Source organism: Equus przewalskii, chromosome 31, assembly GCF_037783145.1.
Source record: "Equus przewalskii isolate Varuska chromosome 31, EquPr2, whole genome shotgun sequence".
In the NCBI taxonomy this organism is placed as follows: Eukaryota; Metazoa; Chordata; class Mammalia; order Perissodactyla; family Equidae; genus Equus; species Equus przewalskii.
Window position 1 is genome coordinate 7952400 of NC_091861.1, and position 23514 is coordinate 7975913.

The 23514-nt window shown below is 41.9% G+C and overlaps 1 protein-coding gene across 19 annotated transcripts in view; it reads left to right on the forward strand.

The window, feature by feature from the left end:
* The first annotated feature begins 7036 nt into the window (after positions 1-7036).
* Positions 7037-23514, forward strand: part of ENAH (ENAH actin regulator) — a 144056-nt gene continuing 127578 nt past the window's right edge. For 5 of the 19 annotated variants that reach the window (XM_070602464.1, XM_070602470.1, XM_070602472.1 and 2 more), the window contains exon 1: positions 7276-7576. In XM_070602464.1, the coding sequence (XP_070458565.1) occupies positions 7572-7576 (5 nt within the window). In that variant the 5' untranslated portion in view covers positions 7276-7571. Of the gene's footprint in view, positions 7938-23514 lie in introns of all 19 variants that reach the window. The other 14 variants (XM_070602466.1, XM_070602465.1, XM_070602469.1 and 11 more) reach the window with 6 other exon arrangements.

Consider the following 23514-nt stretch of genomic DNA (forward strand, 5'->3'; position numbering starts at 1 on the left):
GAATTGGGTTTCCATGAGCTGCAACCAGAATCCTTATGAAAAGACTTGGTTAGACGGTCGAAGCAAGAAAATCTCCTTTTCTTTGACAGGTTAATGGTCATGGTGGGAGTAGTTACGTTAGGTTTAGCTTCAGGGCCCCTTGTTACAATATTCCTCTTAGTGTCCTCCCACTAGAAACCCTATCATGACGAGAGGGTTAAATGCCTTATATTCTATGGATTGACGCCAAATGAGTGGGAGTTAACCAAAAGATCAAATTGCCCCATGTCAATAACTTTTATGCATTTACGCTCACTGCCTAGACTGCTTTAATGCTCCCTTCCCTACTTGTATCCTCACATCCAGTCTTAGAACAGAGTCACTATGGAAAGCATCATTGAGTCAAACCTGATATAAACTATGAACTTAGCTGGTTACATCAACTTTCAAAATTAAACAGACCGTTCAGTGCTTGGGATACCAGAAAAACATGAAGAATCACAGGCCAGCTTTCTTAGGAATTGTTTCTTAACTTAATTTGGGCATCATTCAGTAGGAAAGGAATGCCAAACCAGCCTTGATATTAGACAGAGGCCTGAAGATATAAATAACTCATATAAAGCAAATCAAGATCACCATCTCATTAGTAACAGGAGAGAAAATAAAGGGAAAAATAAGAAAAAGACCAGACCGTGAAATTTTGAAGGGAAATATTATTTGCAAGTGAGACACACTGAATAAAATCAAGTACAATGAGATGCTTGGTGAAGGCAACATTACAGAAAACACACAAAATAGGAGCTATTTAAAGAAAAATTAATTATGAGATGCTTGACAGATATAAAATGCCACCTGGCTTAGACAAGAAAGCCTGAATGGGAAGCTAAGAGACTAGGGTTCTATTCAACGTCTTTCCCTGAAATATTGTAACCATATGCATTGGTGATAAATTTCCAATGAGTACTTAATACCTAAAAAAGTCCTTCACAAGAAGATAAGTGAAGAAATAAATGAATCTTTTCCAAAGATTTTTGTTAAGTTTCATCCTACACTAAGACTTTTATGTCCAATTGCTTTGCAAACAACCAAAGCTCAAGATAGCATGGGGTCACCTAGGGGCTATGATGTTCCCTATTTAGTCTCTCTGATACTAATCAGAACATTAATAAAGAGAATATAGACATTTTTCTAAACACCTTTGGGCTTGGCTTCGTTTTGTTTATTGACCTGTATTCAACAAAAAATGTTAGCTAATACACTCCAACCATTTGTATACGCGTTTTTGGTTCACTGAGTTGCTTTAAGAAACTCTACCCCTATAAGGTCTAGAAACCCCTGCTAGCTGTATGCCTGGCATCTCTAAGGTGAAGGAGTGGTGAATGACTGAATTACCATTGGTCACTTCCCGGTAGCATTATCATCCTGGAGAAAAACCCAACATTAATTGGAGTTCCCTAGTTTGGAGACTCATTTAACTCATTTATTGAGTCCCTACATTGCACAAGGTACCAGCCTGGGCACCCAAGATACAAATCTCCACTCAGGGGTGGGGTTTATTTATAGCTCGGGTGATCCGAATGTCATGATTTATTGGATACACTATTGTTCCAGCTACCTGTGGCAGAATCACGAGTTAAATGCCTTGACGGTGTTTTGCTTTCAACTATGCGAGTTCCATTTCCTAAGTGGAACTTGAGTCTCTTTTTCTTTTTTTCTTTCTTTTTTTAACCAGAGGAAGTAAAGTGAAGTAGAAGAGGCCATCTGGTGCAGATGTTAAGAGTGTGGCCTGTGGAACCGGCCTTTCTGGCTTTCTCAGTTACTAGTTGTGTGGCTTTGGGTAAGTCTCTTAACCTTTCTGTGCCTCACCTTCATGAGCTACATGTGTATCAAGGATGACCATAACGGTACCCACTTCCTAGGAATGTTGTGAGGATTAACTGAGTCAATGTATGTTAGTGCCTAGCAGGTTAGCAAATATCATTACTGGCTAGTCAATTACTTAGCTACATTCATCTCTTACATTCCTGTGACTCAAAGAACACTACGTTTCTCAATGTAAAGCTTATCTACGTTGGCTACCATCTAAAGCAGGGATTAGTGCAGAGAGGAGATGGGAATGGGAGACTAAATTCTGCCGTTAATTATCTTAATTTTTGATTTGCACTTCATTTCACTTTAGACCAAATAAGAGTATTTAACCACTGACTACCTTGATCAAAGGACTCATTCTCTTCATATACAAGATGAGTACGATATCACCATTTTATTTCATTATAAGTTGGTACTAATGATAAATGAGTTAAGAATATTAAAATGTTTGGAGGCCAAATGGAAGTATTACCACTAATGACACATAATGGAATCTTTTTTCTGATAATTGCTGCTTTTCTTTCGACTTTAGGAAGGCTTGATTAGAGATTGAATTTTGACGTTAAAGCCAAGAAAATGAAGATTTGAAGATAATTTCTCAAACTAGAATCTGGCCAGGTCACCATGCTTAGCAACGGTTTCAGAGAGAAAGATAATTGGGATTTTTAATGAACTTTGAAACTTACCTGAGCAGTGGGGAAAAAAGCTAGAAAAGACGTGGTGTTAAGCAGTGTGAATTAATTTTAGCTTGTTCAGGATACATCCTAGTGGTAATTTCTTTCTTCTCTACTGTGATTAGCCGAAAATAATCTTTTCTTTATTAACTTTTCTCCTGATTTCCTTTGAGGAAAGACTCCAAATTCAGTTGTCACCTGATCATAATGTCCCTAAAAGAAAAGACTGGTATTCTCAAGTTTGATTACAGTAAATGGGGTTAGTAAATCAATCCGGTGGAAGAAAAAGGGCAACTACTCGTTTTTCTTCCCAAGCTACCAGCTTGATTTTATAAAATAAAAGATGAAGAGTTCAGAATTAGATTATGGTGATGCTTCTTTTCAATCCAATTTCTAAAGGACCATGATTTGATTGCTGTCTAGAATTGGGGCCCACCTGCTGAATTCTTTAAATGGCAGCCATGGCTGAATTTTGTGGAAATAATGCATTGCATTTTATAGAATATGGCCTCTACCGACTAATGTTACTTCAATGCTGTTCAGGCTTTATGAATCTTCTGCCAAGTTTAAACAGGGTAGTGCTAAGAAAAGAAAGAGACACTGGGGAAGAGGAAATGAAATTAACTGAATAAATCCTAATTTGGAAGGGAGAAAAATGACAAATGGAAGAAAAATGCAAATGGCAGAGGCAAATAGTTTCCTCTAATGTCTCTGTCTCTTGATAATATTTTAGAACCGAGGTTATATATGGGCAGCTAAAGCTGAAAGACGAGTAATAAAAATATCTTGAATCCTACTGGAATATCATGTTCTACATTATTTTTCTTCCATTCTTGGAGAGACAAAGAAAAATTACACTGTGAATTAATTGCCACAAAAGAAAACAGGTACTGTTACAGATAAGTAGAAAATGTATAATCACATTCGCTCCAAACTACCTTCTCTTCCTCACCCATCCCTAAGCAACTCCTCATTTTTCAAGGGAGAATCCTTTTTTGGGTGATGGGGGAGATAGTGCCTACAATCCTTAGCAATGATTTCCTGACTGCTGAGTAGCATTAGTCATGCATCCTTCTCACGCCCATAAATGGAGGACAAGCCCACACTGATGCTATCAGACGAATTTAAACAAGGCATGTTCTGAGAGAACCCTGAGAGCCAGACTGACAACACTCCTGCAGCAAACCCATCTTCAACAGAGCACGTTTTGTTTCTTCTTATGCCTGGGTGCACACAGCTAATAGATGCGCAGGTCAACTTGGGATGGCTGCGCGTACCCAGGGCGTGGAGCAGGCCTACTATTGTGGTGTTAAGCTGGGCTTGTACTGTGAGGGAAGATTGAGGTCCATATGCTTAGTGTTAAGGAGAGTGTATTTCTTTTGATTAATTGTTTCCTCATCATCTTAGAGCAGTCATTCGTTGATTCATTCATTCACCTTTCAATCATCCAGGTACCTACATGAGGGCCGGGTATGGGGCTTCAGGTGGGGCAACCCCTATGAGAGAACAGTTCAGTGATTTTTACCATTCAGCCAAGCCAACACAATCTCAGCTAATTTTTTTTTCCTTTTTGTGAGGAAGATTAGCCCTGAGCTAACATCTGTGCCAATCTTCCTCTATTTTTTGTATGTGGGATGCCTCCACAGCATGGCTGATGAGCCAAGTATGTCCGCACCCGTGACCCGAACTGGTGAACCCTGGCCGCCAAGCTGAGCGGGTGGAACTTTAACCACTCAGCCACGGGACCAGCCCCTCAGGTAATTTTCAAGCAGAGTTTATGAGAAGAAAATCAGCTTAAATTTTTACTGCCTTAACCCACTCTTACTTATGTCATAGGAAGGTAGCATGGTGTGGTAGAAGGGGCAATGGACCAATCATTGGAAATCCTAGGTTTAAGTTCCGGTTCCACCACAAAGGGAACGCATGGCTGTGGATAACTCATTGAACCTCTCTGGGCCTCACTTTCCTTTTTTGAAAAAATGAGGGGGTTGGACTTGAGATTCCTTCCATCTCTAAAATTCTTTTATTCTATATGGCAACACATTCCACAAAGTTTCCTTTGTGACCAGAATTAGTCTGTGATTTCCTAGCTCACATTTCCCTTTTGCCCTCCTTGACTGTTAAACCAAATATGAACAAGAAGCAATAACATTTGGTCACAGCCAACAAATTGCCCTTCCACAGAATGACCTTTGGCGGTCAGGCCACCCATTGCAGTATCTAAATCCAAAGGCAAGGGTATGACCAACTTGTGAGCTGGCGGGCTGCCATCCAGAAGGATGGAAATGGTTGTAGGCAGCCAAAATTCTTGGCTGGTACATTCTTAATAAACATAGAAAATAAGAACAGCATTTTCCACTTGGATTGCTTAATTTGGTACCCATACCACTGGAACATTTGCTGTTAGGATAAAGATGATGTGATATATCACTTATTTAGTGCAGGATGGATTAACTTTCACGAATGAGAAGTAGGTTATGGAGTCATCTGTAAGGAATTCTTACCCTTGCCTCTTGTCTCTGGCAGGAGATAGTTTGAGTCATTACAGCAAACTCTCCACCCCTTTTGGCCCTTTGTAAGAGTTTTCCCTGAAACACAAGCTCTGCTGGATTTACTGTATTGCTATGAATGGACTAAGGCAAATTGGTGTGAATTCTTTGTGGTCGAATATGTCTTATTAACACTTTTCCAAGATGGTTCCATATGTCCTTATTACTTTTCCAAGAAAAAAGCCTCCACAGCAAATGTTCTTTGATTAACTTGGAAAATAATATTTGAGGTGCCTGTGTTTTACTTACATAAATGACAGTGTTTATGACAAGACAATGAACCTCCTAGTTAGTAGCTATGATTTTTAATCATGCCTATTGCACTAACTCATCCATTCTTCAGCTCTTATATTCCGTCTTTACTTGTAAGATGGCAACAAGGCCATTTGACTGGCAAGGGTGTTTTGTCTCTAGTGCTTGGAGATCCTTGAATAAAATACTCTCTGTGACGGTGAGCTGTAATTAGATATGTGGGTGGAAATTAGTGTTCTTCAAGTACACCATGTTTAAGCAGAGGTACTGTGCTTTTTACTACCTGAGGCCACCCTGGTCCTGTGCCATAGCTCCAGGTCACTTGCTCCCACAGGGCTGTGGGTTTGAGACTTCAGGTTCCAAAAAGAAAATAACTGGGTATTGAGTCTGAAACCGGGGAGCTTTTTATAGTTAAACTGGGCCACACCGTTCTATTACAGACAAGTCAGGCATTGACCAAATATGACTATAACTTGTCCACTTTTGTTTTGGAAGTGTAAATGATCTCAACTGTCGCAACCATACGTAATTCGAATTGTACTTCCATCTTAAAATAAAACAGCCAAACTTATGAATAGATTCCTGGAGTCACAGTCGGTCCTCCATTTTGGATTAGATCCTCTAGTAATAGCAGCCCAGAAGCAACAGACCTTTTCCATCCTAGTCATCTTTTATAGAGAAAATACATCCCCTACCTCGAGACTACAGGAGGCCTGCAATTTGTCCAGTTTAAATTTTTGATTATTGGATTTGCTTCTGGATACCGAAAAACTCCCCCAACTCTAAATTCTGGCTTCCTCGATGACCCCCGTACGCCCCCACCCCCCAGTGAGTTTGCTTCGCCAGCATTTCACAATTACCTTTTAAAGGAGGTGATTTCAAGACCGTGTGAATGACGGAAAATTTAAAACCACCATTAGTTCGCAGCCCTCCCCGCCCGCCGGCCGGAATTCCCTTTTTGCTAATGACGAGAGAAAGCGGCTTCACTGGCTGCGTTTCTCTCCTCCACTCCCGCGGCTGCACACGTTTGAGCGCGCGTTTCCCGGCGACTGCGTTTCCCCGCGAGCTGGCTGCGTTCGTTTGGGGATGAAGTCATCCCTAAACATAGCGTGTGCATATCTGCTCGTTAAATCGGTCCAGCAAGCTGGGATTCCTGGGGAAGAACGGGAGCGCAGCGAACAATGATGACCATATTTTACATTTGCACGCCACCCCCTCCCCCCTTCCCGGAGGACTGGCTGGGAGCCGCCGCGCGGCGGGGGCGGGCGGTGGGGCCGGCCGGGATGCCCACCGACTCGCGGTCCCGGGCCTGAGACAGCAACGGGGCGAGCTGAGGACAAGCCCCGCGCGAGGGCACCCGGCCGCCAGCAGCTCCGGAGTCCCCCGGCCCGGCCCCGTGCCCAGTCACGCATCCCGCTCGCCGCCTCCCGCTCCCCACGCCGGTGCCCGCGCGTCCCGCGCCCGGGAGGTCCCGCGGGTCCCCGTGCGGGAGGCCCGGGAGCTCCCCCAGCTTCAGGGGAGCGGGAGGCAACGGGGAGGGGGCCGACGGCCAAGGACAACCCGGGGCGAGGACCCCCCCGCGGGCAGCGGGCCGGGGGTAGGGGGGCGCCCCGATCCCAGGGGGCTGGAGGGGGCGGGGCGGGGAGGCAACAAAGAGCTTCCACGGCCCCGCCGCCGCCGCGCCCGCGCCCGCCCCGCCCCGCCCCGCTCTCCGCAGTCCGGCGGGGGCCCGGGCCGCCCGCGGGGGGTGCGCGCCCGCCCCCGCCTCCCCTCCCCCCGCGCCGCCCCCTCGGCCCCGGGGGAGGCGGGAGGAGGGCGGCGCCTGCGTGCTCCTCCGCGCGCCCCGCCTCCTCCGGGCTCCGCGCGGCGCTCCGGCTCTCCGCCCGGCTCTGCTCCGGCTGCCGCAGCTGCCGCTTGCACACGGCCTCGGGCGGGCGCGGCGGCGCGGGCCTGCGGAGCGGCGGCGGCGCGGGCCGGCGGCACCCCCGAGGGCGGCCGAGGAGCTCCGGGCGGCGGCGGCGGCGGACTCGCTCGGCCGGCTGTGCGCGCCCTCCCCGGCCCTGGTCTCGCCCGCTCGGCCGTTAGGGCCGGCGCCGCGGCTTTGTGCGCGGGCATGGTGTAGCCCCCGCCGCCGCGCGGAGGAGCCGGCGCGTGGCTCCGTCTCCGGCTGCGTCCCCGCCCCCGGAGGAGCGAACCCCTCGGCTCGGCGTCTCCCGGCTGCTGGGGACCCCTCGGCGCCGCCGGCACCATGAGGTGAGGGGCGCGCGGGGCGGGGGCCGGCGGGCCATTGTGCCGCGATCCCCGCGTTCCCCGACCCCGCCTTCCCCCGCCCGGCCCGGCGCGGCGCCCCGGCTCAGCGAGCTCTTCTCCCCCTCCCCCTTTTGTCCCTTCCAATTTCTCTTTCTTTCTTGTCCCCCTCCCCTGGCAGCCCCTCTTATGGGGGGGCTCTCTTTTCGACGGTCTCCCAATTTTCCTCAACTGCTCTCCTTTCGTCCTGGATTTCCCTTCCGAAATTTCGTTTGCTCCTGGCTCCCTCCCCCCCAACCTTGGCGAGCCAAACCTGGGAGATGGGGAGGGGTTCGAGAATGGAAGCGTGCATGTTGCTGGGAAACAGGTATTTTTCTGGAGATCTGTGAAAATGTCGTGCGCTTTTATGACAAAACTCTCGCGTTTCATGAAAAAAGGAAGAAAAGTTTGAAAGATCTGAAATCTGTGCGGGTCATCGAGTGCTCTGGGAGTGGGAGGGGAGGGAGCTCTGAAAGGTGAAATTTCACGATGGTGGGGGAAGGGAAAGGATTTATTAGGTTTATATTTGGGGGGACAATAAAGGGTGGGATAAGTAAGTTGTTTGGGGTGTGTAGACGGGAACGGGGGCGGGATGTGTTTGGAAAACCCTTTTCTCTCCTTCCTCTGTTGCAGCCCTCTGTTGCATTGCAGCATCTGGCTTTCCCCTTTCCTCTGTAATCAATAAAACAGAAGCTAAATTATCTTTTCAGTCCCAAAGAAAAGGATTGAATGTACTGTCGTAAAATATTTTTTTAATTGATACGCTGGAACATATGGTGTGATATTTTTCTTTGTCGTTTCTCCAATTGTGTAAGAGAATAAACCATGATGTGGTGTGTCATTCATTGGGAATTTTTTTCAGCCTTCCCTAAGCCTGTTTTGTGTCCATAACCTTCTCTTTTCGGATTGGTGCAAGACTTCGTGAGAACTGGGACTCGGGAGACGGAAGGCTGGTCCGTTCTGCGGTATCATCCTTGTGGGCCTTCCTTTTAGGTTAAACAATTGTAAATAAAGTAAATTACTCCATTTCTGTCTCCTGGAAGAGATAGTCTTACACTTACTTCTTTTGGATTTGAATCTCCTTTGTGTTAAAGATTAATGGCCAACTATTGCCAAGACCTTTATAATATAGCACAATGAGATTTGAATGATATAATCTTCAAATTCCTTCGCTTTGGCGAGAAAATGTCATGTCATTGGAATTCTTTCTCAATTTAAGTAGTTTCCATTTTAAACTTCAGGGTTTTTTTTTTTTTTCCTAACAAGGAAATTTTGTTGATTTATGTATTTTTTTTTGTTATGTAGCTGTGTGGGATTTTCACTTCAGCTTACTGTGAATTTGCATTATGTTTTTCTCTGATTCCAAGTTACAGACCTTTATTTTGATGGCCTAAAAAAACTGTGTTCAATGCTGTTTCTCTAAGTGACCCTTTTCCTTGGTGATTTCACACAAGTTACTTTCAATGTAGTGGATCAGTTTAAAATGTAATTATGGCATACAAAAACCATAATCTTTGTAAAATATGGCTTGAAAAACTTAAGCCAAGTGTTTGAGCATGGTTTTTTATTGTTACTAATGTCCTTGAAAACTCAGAAGATAGAATAAAATATTCGTAGTGTTATATCTTGTAATATTATGTATTGTGGATTTCTGCTTTAAAGATTTAATGCTGTATAGGGGTCTTGCAGACCAGAAATTACCAGTTTTTTCCAAACTTCGGGTAAATTTATCTCAACACTGAGAAATGTAAAACCGTGAAAGTGGGATATTTTTAAATGAAATGATAGTAAAGTTGTCTGATTCAGAGGTGACGAACCAAAAAAAAAAGTAGTTTTGGGTATTCACTGAAGGTTGATCACTATCATGTATAGTTGTCAGTCTGTCACAGGCATATTATGTCTTCACTTAAATCTTCACTGAAAAGTTCCTTTTCTAATGAAAAGTAGCTTGTGATTTTTAAGGTATTTTCCTGCTCTATTCCTTCTTAAACCCTGGGAGGGAGGAGTCACACTGATGCTTCCCAGCAACGTAAATGCAGAATGTGGCCCACGGGTCTGCAAAGTTCGTTCAAGTAGTCTGCAGTAATTCTTTGTAGGCTAATTTTGAATAATTTAAGAGCAGAAAAGAGGATCAGCTTCTCACTCTGGAAGGCATCGGGTCATTTGGGAGGTGGCGTGTGCAGCTCGTGCACGCCAGTTCCTGAGACACCTGTAAAAGCAGGGTGGTCTCCTGGGGGGTAAAAGGTTCTTGTGCTGGTTGCAAAAAGCTTTGGGATATTTTGGTGCTTAAGAAAAGGCTTTTCAGGTTATATTAATATTTGACTTAGTGATGCTTTCAAGTACTGTAGGATATAAATGTTATACAATTAAACTGAGTCTTTTAGTTATCTTAAGGAGTAGTTCTCATGTCTTCAAGGCCGTCCAGAAAGAGGAATTTCCACTTAAGTTAGTCCAAATTCTGAGGAGAGGATATGATGAATATGTTGCGGTTTAAGTATTTGCGATAAGATCTCTCACATGACTTTAATTTTAGGCATAGCATGCTCATTGTGCTATAATGTAATAATCCCTATGCAGAGGGAACTGAATAATACTTTACATTCCTGAAACAATCTTCAGGGCATTCTACACCTGTAAAAAGCTGTATGTAGAATTACTTGCTAATACTTGGCTTAAAGATGAGAATTAAAAAAATGAAAAAGTGTATTTCTTATACGAGACAGTGAAAGGGCTGACTCACAAAAAATTGGTAGTTTTATTAGTGTAATGTCCAACTTTTTGGTTCTATTCTTTTCATTTATGTAAATTTTCAAAAGTATATGATGATTTGTGATTGAGGTAGGTGTAATATTATAGAGTGTATGCCTTTTAAATAGTTGCTTTTTTTTTTTTTTTTTTTACTAGTTGGTTAGTTACTTAAGATCTTTCTTTATAGAAAGAGGAGCTTATCTGATCTAAAATAGTTGCATGTAGCCTAGTGGCTAAGAAGAGCTCAGAAGATTTTGGATTGACATTCTTGGGTGGATATTAAATATCCAGGTTCCACTCACCACTCTGTGGCTTTCTCATGTAAAAAGGGGTCGTGAGGTTGTGGGGATTCGTCCAAGCCACTTACTAGCTGGATGACCTTGACCTAATCACATTATTTCACAGGTCCATATTTCAAACTATGTAAATATAGGGATAATTCTTTCCTGGGTAGTGAGGGTCAAATGGTAATGGAAGAGAGGGTGCTTTGTATCCTTGTAAGCGTTACGCGGTTATGTTACCCTTGTTTCAAGGCTTAGTGCTCTCTTTAGACTAGTTACGTAAAACTTTTGGGTAGTTTGCTTCACCTTTCTGGGCCTTTTATCTGGTTCAAGGATGGCGAGTAGGTTACGTTTTGCTCATCTGCCTCCATAAAGGAAGCCATAGGCCTGAGTCTGAAGAAGCTGAGAAGGGCTGTTGAGGACGGGACATTGTAGACATCACTCATTCATAGGGTGGCCAGGAGTCGGAGCTGACTGGACAGCATGTGACAGCAAGCTCCAGCTGGTAGTGGCCGCCATGTTGGTAAGGACATGGATGCATTTCTGGGCTTGGTGAGAAAGCGTGCTCTGATTTGTAATGTTTGATTGGGATGTGGGTCCCAGAGAGGGGCAGTGGAGAGTGTTTCCTGGAATGCTACTTATTTACCCATCTCTGATCTCGTCCAGCCTTCCTGTTTTATAGATGAGGAAACCCATCTTTAATTTCCTTTCTGTGTGTATATTTAGAGTCTTCGTAAGACTTGTGATTTTGTTACTTTCATCTATGGTAATGCTAAGTTTAATATATATTTTAGAGTCTGGTCCTGTCAAAGCCCAGAAGATCCAGGTTTTATATGCTGGCTCGTTAATTGAGCAAACTGGTAAAAATGGAGATAATTCTATTATTTCACAAGATTGTTGTGTCAAGAGAGATATCTATGAATGGATACAACTAGTAGTCTCTGTTCCCATGTGGCTTCATTTCTACTTATGGCTGTTGGATGTGTGACTTTCCCACAGAGGTTCTTTTTAGGGACAGGAGCCAAATTTGCATTTTTTTGGAATGTCAGTGCCTTGTAATTAGGCGTTGTTTGGCATTGTAGGTATTTATTAAGTGAATAAATGTTGAATTAGTGAGGCTTAATGGAGAAAATCTCCTGAAATTTATGCAGTATTCAAGGTTTTGGATACCTTCTTGGCCCAGTTGGAATAAGCAAAATGACTCGGCAGGCCCCATTTGGCTGTTATGGAGGAAATTACCTACTGGACTGATGGTTTTGGTTACTTACCTACACCCAGCTTAAATCTGGGGTGATTGTATAACTTGTAGAGCGCCCAGTCTCTATCATAAGTGTAAGGAGGATTTGGAAACATGTGATTTCCATTTTTATGTGGTTGTGGGGGAGGGAGAGAATCTTAGAGTCTACCTGTGCCAACTTAAAATCTCCTTTTCCTTTACCCACCTCCCCTTTCTTTGAAATCGGTGGATGGACTTGAGTGGAAGTAAAAGTTCAGAGACTGAACTGAGGCTGTACCTCAGTGGATGCTTCCCCAAATAAGGGCATATGAAGTTTTCTGGAATAGAAAGCAGGAAGGGAATTCCTTGTTAGACCTTCTGGGAAGTAGTCTCTGATCTATTTACCTCCCAGCTATTCCTGTGTTCCTATGCACTCTGCGTATTTCTTTGCTGTTGCATTTATTACATTGTTTTATAATTATCTGGATCTGTCTGTCCCTCTTCATTGTAATTCCTTGAGGGCAGGGACTACGTTTTTATATTCATGGTACGAGCAAAATATTTGGCAAACAGTGGGTGCTCATATAAATTTCTGACTTTGACTGGAGCGTTCTTTTCCAGAATCTGTTCACTGACAATCACAGCCACCATTTTTGGAGCACCTGTAATGTTCTAGAAGCTCTGCTGGGTACTATAGGGTGTAATATAGTATTTCGCATATAGTAAATATTAAAAAAGTTATTTAATTTCAACAGCCAAACAAAAACCAGCATCCTGACCAGAGCAATAGATGTAGGGTTTGTTTCTTACTCAAACAAAGCACAGAAGTGGCCCAAAAGAGTCAGACTCAGGTTTGTCTAACTCCACAGCCCCTTGGAGGGTACCATGTTTCTGTAACTTTCTTGTTAAATCCTGAATTAATGAAGGGGCCATCCTTCTGTGCTTTAGTCTCTTTGATCATGGGACTTGTAAGTATTTTTGAGCAGCAAGTGTATGCATGTCTATTGGTTTAGCTTATTTCTGCTCCATCGAATGCCGCCTTTGTTTTGATTCTTATCAGTGTTTAAAATACCAATAATTTTTTCCCTAATTTTTTGCAATTATAAATTCTGAAGGCTGGAAGTCTGAGATCAGGGTGCCAGCATGGTTGGGTTTTGGCAGGGCTCTCTTCTGGCTTGTAGACTGCCATCTCGCTGTGTCCTCACACGGCAGAGAGAGAGAGAGAGACAGAGATCTCTCTGTTCCTTCTTAGAAGCTCACCAATCCTGTCAGATTAGGGCCTCACCATTATGATCTCATTTAACCTTTTTATTATTAGTTATTTAAAGATTTTGTTTTTCCTTTTTCTCCCCAAAGCCCCCCAGTGCATAGTTGTATATTTTAAGTTGTGGATCCTTCTAGTTGTGGCATGTGGGACGCTGCCTCAGCATGGCCTGATGAGCGGTGCCATGTCTGCACCCAGGATCCAAACTGGCAAAACCCTGGGCCACCGAAGTGGAGGGCGTGAACTTAACCCCTCGGCCATGGGGCCGGCCCCTCATTTAACCTTAATTACCTCCTAGAAGCTCTATTTCCAAATACAGCCACATTGGGGGTTAGGGCTTTGACATGCGGATTTTGGGGGGACGCAATTTAGTCCATAGCAGAAGATAGCCAGATTTTGTTGTCAGTGCATACCACTTTGATGGGAAAAGCTAATCTCTGTAATGCTTAGGTGAGTTATAGATAGGTTTTGTTTTAAGTAACCCTACAGGTAGAAATCATTTACTAAAGAAAATAAATGAGGGGGCTGACTTATGCAAGAAATCTCATTTTCTAGAAATTTCTCTACCATGGGAAGCTTCTTTTTTTTTTTTAATAATTCTAATAAATTTAATTAATGGGTAACTGTTCCAAAGAATCCCTCTGGTGTGAAGCAGTGTGCATACATCTGAGTGTGAAGGTTGCACGGTATGGAGGGTACAGCTGTGAAGTCAGCCTGAGTTTGAATTCTGTTTTGACATTTACTAACTAATTGATTTTTGAGTAGGTTACACTTTTTGAGATTTGAATTCCTTCTGTAAAATGGAGATAATTTTTGCGTTACAGAATTGTTGGGAAAATTAAATCAGAAATTACATAAAACCCTGGCATAACACTTGGCACGTAAAATGGTCTTGATAAGAGGAAATCCTTTACTTCTATGGAAGTCTGACATCTCTTAAGTTTATGTTAAGAATGTGAAAAATCATGTAAAGTGGCGCAGCTGCTTTAGAAGACAGTTTGGCAGTTCCTCAGAAAGTTAAACATAGAGTTACTGTGTGACCTAGCAGTTCCACTCTTAGGTGCTGCCCAAGGGAAATGAAAACATATGTCCACACAAAAACTTGTACACAAATGCTTATAGCAGCAATATTCTCAATAGACAAAGAGTGGAAACAACCCAAATGCCCAGTGACTGGTCAGTGGATGATCAAACCGTGATCTGTCACTACAGTGGAGTGATGTTTGACCGTTGAAAGGAGTGGAGAGCTGGTGCATGCCACAGCGTGGATGGAAACAGTATGCTGAGTGAAGAAAGTCAGATGTGAAAGGCCACGTGTTGTATGGTTCCGTTGATGTGAAATGTCCACAATGGGCATATCTATAGACAGAAAGGAGACTCGTGGTTGCCGGAGTCTGGGGAGAGTGAAGGAGGAATGGAAAGTGACTGTTTTTATGAGGATAGGTGCTTGCTTTCTGGGGAGGTGAAAATATTCTGGAATTAAACAGTGGTGATAGTTGTATAACCTCGTGAATAGACTAAAAACCATTGAATTTTATGCTTTAAAATGGTGAATTTTATGTTACGTGAATTGTATCTCAACCTCCACTGCCCCATCCTTGGTTTGTTATTTTCACTAGAATAGATAATATCAGAAGAGGCTCTCATTTGCTTTACATTGTTTCTGACATTTTTATTACTTTGCCTTAATGTTTTAAATTGACGTCTTCTTGTTTTCTGAAGAAGAGACTGAAGACAGAGCCACTGGGCTTTTCTCTGGAGGGAACCAGGAGATGGCAGTGCCCCAGGGGCAGCACTGACCCTGGTGCCTTTGAGAGGCCTGGACAGACTTTGGAGCCCTGTTGTCCTGCCAGGGTCGCAGCCATCTCTCTGGGAGCCCTGTTCTAAGTAAGGATGTCTAAGGTCGCTGATCAAGCCAACAAAGCAAATCCATCAGAATCTTCAGAAAACTGTTTACTCTGAGTGGTGATTTTTCTTGGGTCTGTTTACAATAATCTCAAATACCAAAGAAAGTTTCGTCTTTGGGGGATGAAGTGGCCTTGATGGCATTTTTAAACGGACTGAGTACTTTTCCAGTGGGTAAAGGCCTTCTAGAACATCTGGTCTTGGTAACCAGCACATCTGATGAGATGAAGTCAGAATGACTACCTTTAACTCTGGCTTCCAAGGTTCTCAGTCGCCTTTTTTTTTGGTGTCTGCGTTATATGTGTCAACGTGGTAGGGAAGAAGCTTCATAAAGGACCCTGGACATAAGTGAAATAAGATGAGTCGCTCTTGAGGGCAGGTCTCAGAGAGTCCGTATTGCTGGTTTCACAGGGAAGTGAAGGGGTCTTTCTGTGCAGGTTTTAGTAAATATTGGTTGTATTTGAGTGTCTGCTCTGTTCTGCAACCCTGAGATGTCCCTTCTTCTCCTCCTCCAGATTCTCATCTCCCGTTAGACTGGTATTACAAGCAAAATTGTGACTGGTCAATTTTTAACAATTTACGATTTAGGAATTAGAAGTTTTCATTTAAAACTTAGAGTTTTTATTTCTCTGTAGTCTCTTTAATCTTTGTATTTGTAGCATTTTACGAGAATGAACCAATTACTGTTGTCTGAAGAAATGTCTGGTCAATGTTTTGTCTTTTACTTTTTTCCTTCTATTATAAAGTGGTACAGGTTTTGCATAGATTTTAGAAAGAATGGATGGTCTAAAGATGTTAATAACTCAAATCCAAACCGTCTAGAGTTTTGACATTTTGATGAATAGCTTTCTAGACTTTTTATAATGCGTATATACAGCCGTAAATGTGCTTGTGTGTGTGTGTATGAATGTGTTTTAAATAAAAGTGAGATCGTACTCGGTAAAGCTGCAGTTATATATTTTGTAACTGGCCCCTTTCCACGTAATTCTTGTCACTAGACACAGATCTGTATAATTTTATGTAGACTGCACAGTATTTTCACTATGCTTTGGATGGCCTTAATCTACTTAATCATCTCTTAGGCATGGACTGGTAGATTTTTTTCCCATTATTGTGCTTATTATAAAAAACACTGCTGTGAACATCTTTGGATATATGTTTTTTGTGCACATATCTGATATTTTATATCTGCACATGTACTTAGATTTTAGGATAAATTCCCCCAAGTAAAATCAAGGAGTAGCATTTATTTCCTTCCTTTCTCTTAGTTTTCTCTGTCAGCAGGTCCTCTCAGGCCGACCTCCATTGCTTCTCTCCATCTCACTGCCACTGCTCAAGTCCAGGCCACTGTCACTCACCTGAACAGTTAGTGTCTCCTCATTTCCATTCTTGTCCCCCGTTTTCCATGCATCAGCTAGAATGATCTTAAAGAGGAAATTAGATAATTGTTATTCCCCCTGCTAAAGCCTTCAATGGCATCTTTGTACATTTAGGATAAAACCCAAATTAATAATAAAACCAAAATTATTAAAGTCCTGGCTGATCTGGCTATATTCCTAGCTCCCAGCACCAGTGTCTGTGAGTACACAATAAGTATTTGAGAGAATAATAAATGAAATTACCAGACCAAAGGGAATTTTATCAGTTTCTGATACATATAACCAAGGTAGCAGCCCTAGGTGAGTGTGCCAGTATCTTCACGTTCTGGCCAGCTCAGGACATTATCAGCCTTTTTAATCTTTACCAATCCGATAGGCAAAAGGTGTTATCTTGTCATATTAATTTATATTTCTTGGATTACTAGTAGAGTTGAATCATTTCTTCATGTGTTTATTGTACATCTCTATTTTTGTGTGAATCAGTCTGTTCGTGTGCTTTGATTTCTTGATGGGATGTTTAGTTTTCTTGTAATGATTTATAATATGTTTTAATAAGTGACCCTTTATAAAGTGCAGACGTAGTGTGTCAGTTCTCTAATGCCGTGTAACGAACCACCTCAGGACCTAGTAAAACGTGTGTGAGTTGGTTGGGCAGTTCTTCTGCTGGTCTGCCCTGGACGCACTCATGTTTTTGTTCCTTGGTTGGGTCCATGTGGTGTGTCTGTCTCTTACTTTGTCATAGCAGCCTTCCACGAGATTGTGCCCCACTGTGCAAGCTCTTCTTAGACCTCTGCCTGTGTCCCGTCCCCTTATGTCTTCTTGGCCAGAGCAAGTCACATGGTCAAGCCTAGGGTCAGCGTGGGAGGAGACAATACACGGATGTATCAGGAGGTGTGATTCATCGGGGGCCGTGATGTAAAATCTACCACATGTATCTCCTAAATTCGTCACTTTTACGTCTGTTTGTTTTGGTATAGACGTTTTAAAATTTCTTGTCAGATCTGTCAGTCTTTACCTTTATAGCTTCTGCCTTTCTTGTCATGTGTTCCCCAACCTAAAGTTATGTGCATATTAATCTACATTTTCTTCTTTTACTTTTATGGTTTCATTTATGTTAAAATTTAAGCCACTTGGAATTTATTTTGGTGTAAGGGGAAAGGTTAGTATCTAACTGAATATCAGATAGTCGTTTGTCAGTGTCATTGTTCAATAATCCATCCTTTCCCGTTGATTTGAAATGTCACGTTCATTGTGTAGTGAATTCCCATAAATACTTAGTTCTGTTTCTGGACTCTTTAATTATTTGTCTAAGTCTATGCTAGTACCTCACTATTTTAATTACTCAAACTTTATAACTTTTTAAATATCTAGTAAGGGAAGTTACTGTTCATTTTCTTATTTTTCAAAACCATATTTGCTATTTCATTAAATATATTCTTTTCATTTAATGTATTCTCTATTTTAATATATTCGTTTTAGGTTCATTTTGTCAATTAAAACAAATCAAGATGAAATAAAAAGGAAATTTACACCCTCATGCCTGTTGAAGTTTTAATTAGAATTGTGTTAAACTAATGGATTAATGTGAGTGGAGGAAGAATTGAGCCTTTTATAATACCAAGTTTTCCATTCTTTTTTTCTCTCCATATATCCGCATGTTTTCTTTGATCTTTAGTCAAGTGCTGCAACACAGTTTCTGGTTTAATAGGTTTGATATGATACTTTTAAAAAAGTTCTTACGTATTTAGAGATTAAACTTTTGGCTCATTTTCACTATGAGTACATCTGTTTTCACTTTTAATTTTATTTAAAATGCATGTGCTTGTAGTTAAACATAAAGCTTGTGTTTTTTTAAAAAAATTTTCCTTCACTAATGAGCTTAATTCCAATGTTGGCGTTTATATTCCTAAGTTTTCTTAGATTTTGAAATGTAATACCTAACAGTTACTGAGTACTTACTGCCTGAAGTATTTTGCATATCAACCATTTAACACTCCTCTGACAGCTTATAAGGGAGGAACTGTTGTAATCTCCGTTTTATAGGTGAGGAAACTGAGTCACAGAGGGTTAAGTGACTTACCCAGGGTCACCAGCTGGTTAGCAGTCAAACTGGGATCCCATCCCTGGTGGTCTGGATGTGAGCCCCATGCTTTTAGCCGTTGCACTTTAGGGCCCCTCTGTGATGGTTAACTTTTATGAACTGAGGTCTATATTTGAATTTTCTAATTGTTGACGTATGAGCAAATAGTTTATTTTTGTTTGTGATTTCATCATGTAAGAGTTCTTTATTTTCTGAAAATAATTAGCACAAGAACAAGGCCATCTAGAGTGAATTGAACTAGAATAGGAGCAACATTTCAGAGAAGCAGGGGTAGGGAGAAAAGGCTGATTTGGGTTTAATCTTGAAAAAGGAAACAAAATTATGAAAACATTCATGACATGGTGGCAACTATGTATTAAATTCTTAGAATGGAAGAATGAATCAACTGTTGGTTGCTTTCGTTTTTGCATAATTTTTCTTGAAAAAATGGCAAGATAGCATGAAACTATGTCCTTCATATTATGATGGACTTTTCCAGCATGATCCTTGCGAAAGTCATTTTTGCCAAAATATTCAAGGGCTTCATTCATAAAGCCCAGGGCTTTCCTTAGATTTTCAGATAATTTTCTTTTGACCTCCTGTTCTCTTGTCTTTGTTAGCTGTCTCCATTTTATTAGCTGATTGTATCCGTTAAAACGCTTTCAGCTGCAAGGAACAGACTTAAAGTGCCTAAACATTGAGAAAATTGACTATCATGTAATTGGAAGTCCAGAGGAAGAGTGGGCTACGCCACTCAGTGGCTCGCCGATGTCTTGAGAACTCAGGTACGTTTTGCTGTCTTTAGTGTCCGCTTCGTCTTCACACTGGTAGCAAGCAGGCCTTGGGATTTCTATGCTTCACATTCAGGAGCAGTCATTCTTTGAGAAAAGAGGACTATCTCTTCTTGTGTTCCTCCTCCCCACTTCGGGTACAATTTCCATACAGCTAAATGCATAAATCGTAAATGCATACAGCTTGATGAGTTTTTGCTATATATACACACCTGTGTAGCCACCAACCGGGTCAGGATACAGAACGTATTTATCACCCCATTAAATTCCCTCCTCCCTCGTGTTCCTTCCTGTCGGGGGCCCTCTCAAGTCTTCATTTTTGTCAGTGGCTTTGCCGGTGGTTGGAAACTGTTCTCATCATTTTCAGTGATTTCATAGAGACCTGCATCTTTTGGGAGGTTTGCACTTTTGCTTTGTAGATGATTTGCGTTGTGGTGCTTTGTGATTGAAATACCTGCCAGTCGTGGAGGAGAGACTGACAGGGCAAAGGTGAAATGGACCGACAGAGGCTAATGCTACCTTGGGAAGGATGTTGGACAGGAACTAATTTTCTAAGTGGTTAGTTCACTAGTGGATATTTTTATGGTGGGATTACTTCTGCTTCCCTGGGCAATCTGGCAGCTTATGGGAGTCTGGCAACGAATCATATTAGGACCGCTGAACCTATTTTGTCTTTATTGTATTTTTATGTGTGTGTTCTGGATTCTCTTAATTTATTGCGTTGGTTTATTACTCCATCCAATCTGTTGTCCATGCAGCAGTCAGAGAGATCTTTCTGAAGTTCAGATTTGAATGCTAAGTCTCACGTCTGAAGCACTTCCGTGGCTTCCCATTGCTCTTAGGGTTAACACCAAACTCCTTATCATGGCCTACTTCCTGCATGTTCTTCTTGTTCCGTGATTCCAGAGTTAGTAAAATGGCCCAAAAAGATAAATTTTCAAAAACCACTGATAAAAAAGTAAAGATGTGCATAGACACATGCCATTCCCTTATGCTCAGCGTTTAGTGGTGGAGGAGGCATCAGTCAATTTGCAAGAGCCGTGAAGAGCGCTACCTGGTCTCCTGAGGCTAGAGGCTATTTCATATATTTTTGTTTGATTCTTTTCTAAATAATGTCGTCTGCAAATAAGATTTAAAAATTTCCTCTGGTATGTGTGCCTTTTGGTCACAGCAGATTGCCAGCGTTCTTTTGTATTGCTTTAGTGTTGTTCTTTTCATCTACTATGTTGTTCAGATCATCTGCTTTAAGGGAAATCCCTCTCAATGTCACCTTTTTATGTTTCTCTGGATGTGGAAGTTTTTCTAGGTGCTTTTATTTTGGGAGGAGATAAGTTTAATAGAATCATCATTGGCTTCAAAGTCATTCTGCCATTTACTGGCTCTGAGGCCTTGGCTGTCGCAGCTCTCAGTTTCTTTCTCTGCAAAACAGGATCCATAATCCATTGCCTTGTTGTGCGGTTTGCCATAATGCATTTAGAGGATTTATGGGTTTGGTGTATTCTGTTTATTGTTTTCCTTTGTTGCGCCGTAAATAACTTTTTTTTAAAGTGAGTTCAAGCTCCTGAATGTTCTTTTGCCTTTTTTTCTTTAACTTTTAATATGAAAGGTGTCTTTTCTGTTTTAAAATTTAAGATGAACCTTTGCATTAAAAAGCAGACCCCCTGACCTGTGGAACCGTCATTTGCATCACGAGGAAGAAGTCCCCTTTCTCGCCCTGCGGCCACCCCAGTTCTCTCACTCTACTGTCCCTTCATGATGCTTGGTCCTGGCTTGGTCAGCTGTTGCTAGCCTTCCTCCTAAAAAGCCTGTGCCCCGTGGCACACAGAAGAGATGTCTCAGCTGGGCATTCAGGGCCCACAGAACATTCCAGCCTTGCCTTTCAGTACTGCCCACGTGAATTCATTTCAGATGGTGTTTATTGTTCCCCAAAGGCACTGAGGGATTTTGGTCTCGTTACTTTTGTTCTGTTTTCTGGAAAGCTGCCTTCTTTTTGCTCGCTCAGTCTCACTTTTGCTTTAATTTCCCCTTCTAGTTTATGTCTTTAGTGAGCACTCCAGGCTAATTCTCTGTCTTAGGGAACTCACAGCATCTGTTGACTGTCCAGTTCATTTGGTACTTCAGAGTAAATTTCCCCTCAAAACATGAAGTGTAAGCTGCTTTTACTCATGGCCCTTTTCCCTGAGCACTTTGTAACATATTGGGTACAATCAGGGACTTCCAATAGCTTTTTAAAAATAAATTAAGAAACTAAAGTGGACGGCCTAGTTGCAGAGTGGTTCAGTGTGCACAGTCCACCTCGGCAGCCCAGGGTTCGCAGGTTCGAATCCCGGATATGGACCTACACGCTGCTCATCAAGCCATGCCGTGGTGGCGTTCCACATACAAAATAGAGGAAGACTGGCACAGATGTTAGCTCAGGGCCGACTTTCCTCACCAAAAAAAAAACACGAAACTCATGATTATTGATTGTTTTAGCCCTTCCCATTTTAATTCTGTAGGTAAATCATCTAATTTTCAAACATATTAGGACAGTATTTTGAACGATTTTATATTAAACACAGTATGTTTTTATACCCCTTTAATGAAGTTATATAAAGGTATGAATAAATGAGAAAATGAAGATGTCATGGTGTAAAATCAGATTAAAAATTTTAGTATGTGCTTGAAAGTATAAGAAAAACACATCAAGTGTGTGTCTCTGTGTGTGTCTGTCTGTGTGTATGTATGTTTTTTCTCTGCCTGGAAATCTTGTACAAAATAAGTATCCTGTCACCCGATCAGCAATCCTGTTTCCCTTTAACACATTAACTGTTTTAGTTCTTTCTGTCTGAGTCTATAAAAAGTACTAAAATTAAAAGCTAATTCAGTAAGGTTTTTATACACATCATGGGTATACAGATTATGAAGTAGGCAGTTTATTTTTTGTGACCTCCACATTTACTCTTTTCCTGCCTCTGTTTTCCCAAATGCTCCCATAATTTCTGGCAGTCAAGGTCCTCCAGAGAAATAGAACCAACACTTATTTATTTATGTAAAGGAATCGACTCTCACAATGGTGGGGCCAGGAAGTCTGAAGTTTGTGAGGCAGGCCGGCAGCCTGGAGACTCGGACAGGATTTTTGTTACAGTTTTGAGGCAGAATTCCTTCCTTGCCTCTCTGGCTTCTGATGTTTGCTGGCAGTCCTTGGTGTTCCTTGGCTTGTAGATTCCTCAGTCCAGTCTCGGCTTCTGTGGTCACATGGCTGTCCTCTCCCTGTGTGTCTCAGTCTTCCCATGCTCTTCTAAGGAGACCGGTCATATTGAATTAAGGGCCCAACCTGCTCCAGTATGACTCATCTTAACTAATTACATCTGCAGTGACCCCGTTTCCAAGTAAGGTCCCATTCTGAGATCCTGGGGGGTTAGGACTTCTACGTTAACTCTTGCTTGAGTTTCTCATTGGAGTGTGGATCACAACTTTGGCCTCATTCACCTCTCACTTTAATCAGATGGACTAACTGCCCCAGGTGACAGATACAGAGGGAGATATGCATATGCATATATTAAATATAAATATATGCAAAAAAAATCTATGATAAAGCTACTGGAACTAATAAGTGAATTTAGCAAAATTGCACAGTACAAGATCAACACATAAAAATCAGTTGTCTTTCTATATACCAGCAATAAACAATCTGAAAAGGAAATTAAGCAGTTCCATTTATAGTAGCATCTAAAAGAATAAAATACCTAGGAATAAGTTTAACCAAGGAGGCAAAAGATTTGTATACTGAAAATTATAAAATATTGCTGAAAGAAATTAAAGAAGACCTAAATAAATGAAAACACCTGTGCTCATGGATTGGCAGACATAATATTCTTAAGATGACAGTATTACCCAAAGTGATCTGCAGATTTTTAATACAATCTCTGTCAACATCCCAAAGGCAATTTTTTGCGGAAGTAGAAAAACCCATCCTAAAATCGTGTGGAATTTCAAGGGACCCCAAATAGCCAAAACAATCTTGAAAAAGAACAAAGTTGGAGGACTCACACTTCCTGATTTCAGAACTTATTGCAGAGGTACAGTAATCAAAACAGTGTGATACTGTTTTGTGTGGCGCTATAGACCAATGGAATAGAGAGCCCAGAAGTAAGCTCTCACATGTATGATCGCTCGATTTTTGACAAGGGTGCCAAGACCATTCTCAGTGAAAGGATGATCTTTTCAACAAATGATGCTGGGAAAACTGGATATTGCTA